Below are 9314 nucleotides of genomic sequence, written 5' to 3' on the forward strand. Positions count from 1 at the left end.
CACTCCCTGTTCACCTGTGATCAACAACAGGCTGAACTGTCCAGAAGGACCCATCATGAAGAGGTGGCTACGGCTTCATCAAAAAATATTTTGATGTGACTGAAGTTCATCCAGGAGTTGGAATGGAAACTTGCTGAATTGGTTTATCACTGTTATTTATTTATGAACTCACAGACCTTAGAGACGGTTATCTGAACCACATCCTGACAGAGGTTGCAGAGCACCTGGAGGACCCTTGGAACCTTCTAAGATGGCGAGAAGCTTCTCCAGACCTGATGATGAGTGTAGCAGCTGTCAGGTCTGCAGGGGGGAGGGAACACATGACCCTGAAGAGTGCTGTCAGGAAAAGAACCAGAACAGAAATAGAAACAGGACCCCTCCACAACAGATGAAGAACTAGAATGTTGTTCTTTGCCTGCTTGTTGAATGAGCTAAAACAAAAGCATGATGGGAATAATGAGAAGAGCGGACAAAAACGGAGTAAGCTGGATTCTCAGTTGTCCAACAATGCAGCTGTTCTGCTCAAGCTGAAACAGATACAGCTACAATCATGAACATCCATCTTTTGAAACCTAACGCTCTGCTCCAAATTGAGCTCTTATTTTGAAGGAACTCCGTGAATGTGTACAGTTTTATTCTGAAGTTCTTAACTGTGGGTCTCGTGTCTGTGTACGTTGGAGCAGCGCGAGCCGCTCAGCTGTTTAAAACATTTTCTTCACGAAGAACAGTTTTCTGTCTGAACCGGAACCGTATTTTCCCGGGTGATTGGCATCCTTCGGGTCACGTGTTTGGCTATTTCAGAGTAATGTGATTCTGGTTCTGGGTCTGGTTCTTGTGTCGCGTTCGTCTGGACTCATCGGCCATCCGCCTCCGTTTAAAATGAGGGGACTGGGTGGGCTGGTTCTCCTGGGACTGTGTCTGACCTTCTACAGCTGCCGGGCTCTCCCTCACGCAGAACACGACGGGTTAGATCTCGGGAGGCGCGTCGACAACGGAACCGAGGAGGTCGAGGGCTGTGCGCCCTGTGAGCCGGAACTCTGCCCGGAGACCCGGGGCTGTCGGGCCGGACTAGTTCCGGACCGGTGCGGCTGCTGTATGGAGTGCGGTAATTTGGAGGGCCAAGCTTGTGACCCGGGGAACCGCAGCGTGTTCTACGGGCTGTGTGGTATTGGCCTGAGGTGCCAGGTGGATCCGCGTTACGCAGGACAGAGAGGAGAAGAAGAGGAGGATGAAGAGGAGCAGTTGTGCGTGTGTGAGCAGCATGAGCCTGTGTGTGGCACCGATGACGTCACATACATGAACAAGTGCCAGTTCAGAGAGGTTGCATTCTCGAGACCAGAACTCCGAACCAGAGGGCAGGGCCCCTGCAAGACAGGTACCTAACCCGTGACCTGGTCATGTGATGCATGTATAAAGTTTCCATGATTTTAATTCATCACAAATCTGATCAATGACTTATTAGGGACTGACTGATATGGTTCTTTGATGATCAGTCAGCTGCTGATTGATCACCTGAATGATCTGATTTCTTCCTATGGAATGTTGCTGTATCCTGTTGTCCTGATTATGTTAATGATGTCATCAATGACAGAAAGTCACTTTGTTCTCTGTTAAGCTCCGATCATCAAGGTTCCACCTGTCAGTCAGGTCAACGGTTCTGGCAGCGTTCCCGTGTTCCTGTGTGAGGTGTTTGCGTTCCCGATGGCTCTAGTTGAGTGGAGGAAGGAAGGCCAGGATGTGGTCCTACCTGGAGATGACCCTCACATCTCTGTTCAGGTGAAGGCTCAATAAAAGCCCCACCCACATGTACCCTTAGCCCCACCCATTCACTCTCTTCTCTGTCTTCACAGTCACGGGGTGGTCCTTTAAAATTTGAGCTCTCCAGTTGGCTACAGATTGAAGGGGCAGAGCCAGAAGACTCTGGAACCTATTACTGCATTGCTCGTAACAACCTGGGTTCCGTATCAGCCTCGGCTATGTTGGGAATACTGGGAGCAGGTAACTGAAGTTTCATCCCTGTGATTGATTATTCATGTCATCACAGAGAAGTTGTTAATCTGAGTTTTTGACTATTTAATGATATCATAAATCTGCAGACAAGTCTGGGCTCCAGTGCTAGCATGCTTTAATACTATCATTGGTACAGGAAAGATGCCAGCTTTCTATGTTTCTCTGAAGCAGGGGTCATGACCCAGTCCTGCAAGGCAGCTTTGGAGCATTTGAAATGCTGGATGTGGAATCAACCTCTCTGTTGGGCTCTGAGGGTTTTTGTTCAGCCAATAGGAGTAGATTTCTGTCAAAAATGTCTGAAGTGTGATTATTTTATTAGCTATTTTCACTTCCTGTCTGTATCATGTTTCAGCAAGCATTTTCTCTTTGCGTAGCCATGGAGTCACTCCCATGTCTCATTTGAGATTTGGAGTCTGTATTTCTTCTGACCTGCAGAATTTAATCTAAAGTAGGGTTAGTTGTGAGGGGAATGCAGTCATGGTTGCAGACTAACGTCACACATTAACATCAGAACCACACTTTTTGTCTCATGTTGCTGATCTGTCTGTTTGTCTGTCTGTCCATCCACAGAGGAGTTGTCATCTTACCTGGCCAATAGCATGTCAGAGATGAAGCAGCTGATGGGTGCCACTGATTATGATCAAGACTTTTACTGATATGATGTTACTTCTTGTCATGTCACTGTGGACAACAAACATGCAACAAACTGCACACAAGCAATCATCTCAAATGAATGGCTCTTCAGTTAGCATCAGGTGTCTGATATTTAATCTTCTGTGGAAAATGTGTTTTTGAGTTAGCACAGTGGCTGATGCCACCATTAGCAGCCACCTTGTATTCAAACACAAACTGGGCATATGATGACTTACTAAAGCTGCATTTGTAAAGTTTCAATAAGTGGTGTGACACCAACGACAATAACCCTGTTCTGTGGACACATGTACCCAGATCATGAATTTAATATATATTTAATAGTTCAAGAATATCAGGAATCTTTGTCATTATGCAAACATAACAAAATTTGGTTTGATAGCTTTTCATGACATTGAGTTTGATATTGAATAAAAAGTATTGCAGGTAAGAAGCAGTGGTTTTATATTGGTCTGACTGGTCTTTAAATTATGTCAGTTTTTGTTTTCCAATCACAGATTTTGTACTTATGAATAAAACTCATATATCATAGATGACCTGTTGGTCTGATGTTAGTGATTACTGACTACACGTATGGAACCACTCATTTCATCAGGTGTTTCACCATTGTACAGGTGAATCATCCACAGCCACATAGTTGGTCAATCTTCAGCAGGCGGGCACTCCAACCTGCCACTGATGTTGGAATGAAGAATTCCAGCTGCTAAACTGGCCCAGCTGTTGTGCTGGAGGACAGAGAAGGTCTGCATGCTCTCTTCTGTAACAACTTGAGTTTTTACGCAAGTAATATAGGCTGTTTCAGGCAGCTTCAGATAAAACTGTTTTATCTAAAGAGAGCACGCAGACCTCTGTTCTCCAGTACATATGCTGGGCCAGTTTAGCAGCTAGAATCCTTCATTCCAAACATGTCAAAAACAGCTACCAACAGTCTGTACATGTGTCTTTAGCCTGTGGAGATGGTGCTTCCTCGGTATAGCCGTCACATGTGCTGCATATGGAAAGCTGAACATACTAGCAGCAGACCTGCAGCACTGGGCCACAACCGTCTTCAGATTGCACAAGAAAATGTGATTTAATTTTTTTTTTTTAAAGAAAAAAGAATGTGATGGAAAGAGCCACATCTACGGTCAGGATGAGTGTTATGAAATTTGGTCAGCAACTGAAGTGTTTGAAGATTTGAAGCCACAGAGGAAAACAGCATTTGGAAAATACTTTTATCTTCACGCTCACAACATAGCATTACAATGCAGAGCTATTTTATTCTGGAAATAAGTGAATCCACTGTGCGTTTATGATCCTCTGCAGACTTCTAAGGGTAAAACAGATGCAGGAAATACCAACAGATTCGCTGAAAATGACTCCCAGACTTTAGCAGCCTCTCCCAATGCTGAAGCCTTCACACCAGGTAAGCAATGCAATATGTACAGAACATCTGAAGCAAATTAACAGCTTCTGGTAAACATTAATTTGTAATTCATCATCTGCAAAAATACAGACATTTAGGTTAGACAAGTGTGAACAACATACCTCAGTACTGTCTCATGTAACTTTAGAACTCCATCCCCAGAAGGTTGGATCCACATTTTAATTAATTTTATCTGTCAGTTGTGTGTGACAAGGTTTAAAACGAGTTAGTATTCATGTTTCTGTCCGAATGCTAAGGTCTCTGTAATGTTTCTTAAATCCAGCACACATGTATCAGTTTTCCTGCAAGCGTTGACCAGCTCAGAGACTATGCTTCCTCCGGACCAACAGGGGGCGGAGGACACCGAGCGGATCAGCCTGCGTTCGTGTTAGCCACGGCTAGCTTAACTCCGAGACCGGGGAGTAGAAAAAAACATGTTGGAATAAGCATTAAGAGTTTGTTTACAAGATTTAAAAAGGTTATTTTTAACGGCGATAAAGACAGTTGAGACAAAGACCGAACGCTGTGACGGTAAGAATCACACTGGTAATGACTTCAGAACGAAAGGAGGAGGGTGCCCGATTATACATTTATCCATCAAATGATTGTCTGTGTGTGTAAATAACGCGTGTTTGGAATCGACACAGGTTAAAACATGTTTGCTAAGCACTTTGGATCATGTTCACATGATACTGCAGTAGTCGTTTGGGGAAGAATTATAAACGTTTTCATGAAAGTGCCTGAATGTCTGTACTCAAAAACACGATTAATACAGCAGTTAGCCCTCACCAAGTAATTTGACTGAGAGACATCCATGAGCGCTGATATCGAGGACAACAGCGCGGAACTTTTTACAGACAATATCACTCCACTGTATAGGTGTTCTAATAAAGTTAAAGTCCCCCTTCCAGTGGAAACAAATTATTACATAATACAAATCATAATCTCTTCTTGCTTATTACTGGTAATAAAATGAACTTTTGTATGAAATGGTGTGTCAGCAATGGTGTGATTCTGTCTTAAATGCAGATAATCACACCAGTTACTTCATTATAAACCACCAAAACTCTAAACATAATTCATGCAAATGAAAATAAAATCTCATCAATAAATCCAGTTTTCAGTGGCCATGATATGGAGCCAAATCAGGGCCAAAAAGACTGCTTATTTGAAAAATTAAATTCAATAAAAACTAACCTTTGAAATGCAACCAGGTGTTACAATGTTTTGATTTTCGGATTAAAGAAATATGTTTCTCTACATTTTTGCATCTTGTATCTCATCTCATCCTATTTTTCAGATTCACTGAAAATCTGAGGTTGGAGCTTGGTAACAGATGATGGGCGTGGTAACAAACAAGGGGTGTAATAACAAGTGATGGGCGTGGTAACATATGGTGGGCGTGATAACAAAAAGGGGTGTGGCAACAGATGATGGGCATCAATGGAGGCTGTTGCCCACTCACATGCCAGCCGTAGCCCACAATGTACTGCGACATCACCTGCCCTTCTGAGCCTCATTAAACTGCTTCTTATTAGGGTTAGGGTTAAGTTCACCTGAGCTTTCGGTATTCTTCAGCTTCCAATGAGTCAACTGGACTTCTGGAAGATGTTTCTAATCCAGGGGCTTCTTCATTTCTGAGTCAAAGAGAAGAATATTCACACCTGCTTCTCCACAAAATGCCTTTTCTTCTTTTTTTCATTTAATTTCAGAGAGGGTGGTGTGTGAAGAAATGGGAGACTCAGGTCAGCCTCCAGCACAAAGGAGGTATAACAGGTAAAAAGTGATCACATGACTCTTAAGAGTGCCGCAGCCCTTTTGCTTCATTTTAAGAGTTCTGAAGATTTTCAATTTTGCTTCCTGTCTGTCAGGACTGAAGAACATATGACCAGAACAGAGATGGCAATGGGTTGGGGTGCTCCATTTGTCCCTGGGAACTGTATCAGCGGTATGTGAGTGTCCTTGTTGGCGGGGTGGATCAGTTTTGATGGTGGCCATTCTTGGTGTGTCTGTAGGAAGTGACATTGCCATCACGTTCAAGAACCAACCACTCACATTACTATTGTGTGTGTTTAGAGCAGACTGTGACCTCCCTGAAGGTCACTATCCAGCAGAGCAGTGACAGCAGAGAGTTCAGACAGATGGACGAGTCAGCTGACAGACAGTCAGGTGGTCTGCACTGTCATGTCTGTGACCTCACCTGTCGCTCTCTGCAGGTAAGACCTCACCTGAGCACGGGGATGATTAAGTGATGCACATTATCAGATATCAGCAGTTATCATCGGGGTTGTGATGTCATGCTTTAAATCAGTCAAGTGCAACTCCAGTCCTCCAGGGCCAGATTGAAGCTGGGTTTTCTATGCTTTCACCTGGGGTTCTACTTCCCTTGGTGAAAGTGGTTGCTGACTGGTACGACACAAAACCCGGCTTGAGGACTGGAGATTCCGATCCCACCTATAAATCCCGTCATTGGTTGGACCAACAGGTGTTTCAGGAGCACATGGCAGCACCAGAACACCTGAGGAATTTGGCAGACATCACAGGGGCTGCTAGCAGCACAGCACGCACGCTGCACAACAGGTTTGAAATCAATACTCACTCACTTCCTTTATTCCTCCTTGGTCCATCACCTCCTTGGTCCACCACCTCCTTGTTCCATCACCCAGCACCATACCAGTCAACATGCTTTTCCCATTCAAGCTGCATCTCTGTAACGCTCTTCTTCACAGTTTAAACCAAACGGACTCAACTCCTCATCACCTTCAGATCTGCCTCCTCTTAGCACATCAGCCCTGTTCTCAAACAGCCTCACTGGCTTCTGCTCTATGGTCTTTAAAACCCTGATCTTCACCTTCACATCCCACCAGAGTTTATCTCAAACCTACACACCCTCTATATCTTCCCCCTCTCTGCTCCTCCTGCCCATTTGTCCACCACAGGACTCCCATCTCTGTGTTCCTCATCTCCCCTAGAGATCTGAAATATATACCCTCTAAATCTCCTTGAACAAGATGTGTGTGTGTGCGTGTGTGTACACACACACACTATACTACAGGTGTCAGTCACAATATGTGACAGCTGCTTGTTAGTATTGTTATTACAATGCACTCATTCAATCCCTTGCTTGTGCTCAGGGGGCGTCGGCCTAACATTCAGCGCTGGTGCGACACCTGTCAGGCTCATTTTAGCAGTGATGTCATCACTCATCGACAGACCAGAGAGCACAAGGTTGTACGCACATGGGTGACATCATAGACTGGTTGTGCAGTGTGAGCAGTGTAATTGTGACTGTTGTGTGCAGGAGTGTAAGAAGCAAAGTCGCCCCTTCTGTCCCGTGTGTCACCGTCACTTCAAGACTCCCAGGAAGTTTGTTGAACACATGAAGTCAGAAAAGCACAAGCAGCAGGTGAGGAGAACCATCAGGGTCTGAGGGGTCCCGCTGGGGCTCATCAGCCCCTTTGAGAGGTCATTTCTGCCCTGAAGAGAGGGTCACTGTGTGACTGTTGAAATAAGAATCCTCCCCCCATTCGTCCTGCTCAGGGTTTCCTCCTGTTAGAGGCAGTTGTTTTGGGTCAGGCTCTGGGTCTCTGTGGAGATATGCAGATATATAGGTGCACCTCTGTAATCAGACACTTACTGGTCTATTGACTGACCGCAGTAACGTGTTCTGCTGTCTTTCAACTTCCTCTTTACCACAGACCGTCTGTTAGGTTTTGATCATTTTGCTGAGCAGTCAATCACAGGGTGTCAAATAGGATCATTGACACATACACAGTGATGTTAGAGATGTTTAGAGAGGAAAAATGAACGTTCACAAGTTAAAATGAAAGTGACTAATCAAAAGAAGTGAACATCTTGCTGGACCCATCTGCTCCACACTCATCTACAGGTCCACCTGCAGGAGCAGCAGGAGGAGGAGCTAATCACTGTGGATGCCATTGGCTGCTTTAAAGAAGAGGAGGAACCAGAAGAGGTACAGGTAGCTCTAGAAGAGGAAGCCAGAGACAGAGGAAATGGGAAGAAGCCATTAAAGCTACCAAAGATCAAGCTTGTTAAAAGTTGTCAGCCATTTTTGTAGTTTACACTTGATACTGAATAAGAACCAACTGCTGAGGAAGAAGGTTCAGTTTCATCATTACACTATATATTCTTGTAGTATATTCTATATTATTTTAGAGCTTGATTATAGTATTGACTTTTGAGTGGGTTATGTGTTGAAAAGGGTTAATAATTCCCAACCTGCTCCTAATCTCTGTTGTTGGCCTTTTCAGATGAAGGTAATCCTGTCCCAGCAGACGTAGCATATGATGGAAGATCACCACAACGTGACCGTGAGGATTTCTGTAGAGATGTAAAAGAGGGCGGAGCCCAGGATGGAGGTATAAAGAATATAAAAAGGTTTTTGACTGTGGGCGAGGCCACTTCTTCATCTGAGACCCCTCCGGTTTTTCACCCAAGAAAAACTGATCATGGACTAAATGCATGGAGCTGGTTTAGCTGCTGCTTCATGGTGCAGCCAGGTTTCCCGGCGAGGAGTGACGTTACAGGTTTGCCTCCACCGAGGAAGGAGGTTGCCTGACAGCCAGCTTGTGTTTGTGAAGAAAATCACCTCAACAGTTCTGAACAGATTTAAATGATCAAAGCATAAAGCAAGCTACTGTTGTATAACCCTGGTCCTCCCGGTTGTTTTGATGCTACAGATAAGACAGGTCTCAGGCTGGGATCTGAGCTCTGATTGTTGCTACTTTCATTTCTTTCACATTTGATCATTTTACTTTTTAGAATCCTTTGAATTTCAGGCTTCTGGTTATTAATCGGACCTTTGTTAAACTTGATCTGCTGTGCTGATCAATCATTTATTGGATGTATCCTGTTTGGTGTGGTGTTCGTGTCATTGTTGACTCCACCGTAACCTTAACAGAAACACACTAGGACACACACACTGTACAACACACTAGGATCCAAGGTTGTTTTCTGTGTCAACTGGACTGTCTTCTCTTTTTAAGATGTTTCGCCTTCTGCCCAGATGGCTTCTTCAGTTCTGAACTCGCTGGGGACAGAGCTTGAAAATATAGCCCTTGTAGACCATTAGCATGCTAATGATCTGGGTGGTCACCTGAGAGTCGTTGGCAGGGTCGTTGGTAGGGTCGTTCACCTAGTTTCAGTTGGTGTGTCTCTGTTTAAGGATGGTTTTTCCAATTTGACATGGATAGCCTCCTTGACACCCCTGTCAACCCAGCGGTCTACT

The 9314-nt window shown here is 44.4% G+C and overlaps 2 protein-coding genes across 6 annotated transcripts; both read left to right on the plus strand.

Annotated features, from left to right (window-relative positions):
- The first annotated feature begins 337 nt into the window (after positions 1-337).
- kazald3 (Kazal-type serine peptidase inhibitor domain 3) lies at positions 338-3197 on the plus strand. Its single transcript, XM_011615289.2, has 4 exons — positions 338-1375; positions 1616-1776; positions 1851-1998; positions 2581-3197. Exons 1-4 carry the CDS (start codon positions 880-882, stop codon positions 2664-2666), a joined length of 891 nt encoding a protein of 296 aa, XP_011613591.1. The 5' UTR covers positions 338-879; the 3' UTR covers positions 2667-3197.
- A 1209-nt stretch (positions 3198-4406) lies between these two features.
- Positions 4407-8927, plus strand: ciz1b (cdkn1a interacting zinc finger protein 1b). Of its 5 annotated transcripts, none has more exons than XR_003886762.1 (10): positions 4407-4597; positions 5779-5842; positions 5938-6014; positions 6143-6282; positions 6552-6646; positions 7201-7294; positions 7368-7472; positions 7956-8045; positions 8338-8445; positions 8525-8927. XR_003886762.1 is itself a non-coding variant. In XM_011615290.2 (9 exons), the coding sequence occupies exons 2-9, from the start codon at positions 5799-5801 to the stop codon at positions 8365-8367; spliced, it is 675 nt and encodes a 224-aa protein (XP_011613592.1). In that variant the 5' UTR covers positions 4407-4597; positions 5779-5798; the 3' UTR covers positions 8368-8927. The 5 variants fall into 5 exon arrangements, 3 of the variants coding, with proteins under 3 accessions (XP_011613592.1, XP_011613593.1, XP_029686027.1); XR_003886763.1 differs by having other exon boundaries at positions 4409-4597; positions 7956-8039; XM_011615290.2 differs by having other exon boundaries at positions 8338-8927.
- Positions 8928-9314: the final 387 nt, after the last annotated feature.

This window comes from Takifugu rubripes, chromosome 21, assembly GCF_901000725.2.
Source record: "Takifugu rubripes chromosome 21, fTakRub1.2, whole genome shotgun sequence".
Lineage (NCBI taxonomy): Eukaryota > Metazoa > Chordata > Actinopteri > Tetraodontiformes > Tetraodontidae > Takifugu > Takifugu rubripes.

Excerpts from the sequence above, each read along its gene's own strand:
- kazald3 (XM_011615289.2), top strand. The coding sequence starts at position 880 with ATGAGGGGACTGGGTGGGCTGGTTCTCCTGGGACTGTGTCTGACCTTC. Across the intron at positions 1,376-1,615 it reads GCAGGGCCCCTGCAAGACAG|CTCCGATCATCAAGGTTCCA; the intron begins GTACCTAACCCG and ends TTCTCTGTTAAG. Across the intron at positions 1,777-1,850 it reads ACCCTCACATCTCTGTTCAG|TCACGGGGTGGTCCTTTAAA; the intron begins GTGAAGGCTCAA and ends CTGTCTTCACAG.
- ciz1b (XM_011615290.2), top strand. The coding sequence starts at position 5,799 with ATGGGAGACTCAGGTCAGCCTCCAGCACAAAGGAGGTATAACAG. Across the intron at positions 6,015-6,142 it reads CCCTGGGAACTGTATCAGCG|AGCAGACTGTGACCTCCCTG; the intron begins GTATGTGAGTGT and ends GTGTGTGTTTAG. Across the intron at positions 6,647-7,200 it reads GCACGCACGCTGCACAACAG|GGGGCGTCGGCCTAACATTC; the intron begins GTTTGAAATCAA and ends GCTTGTGCTCAG.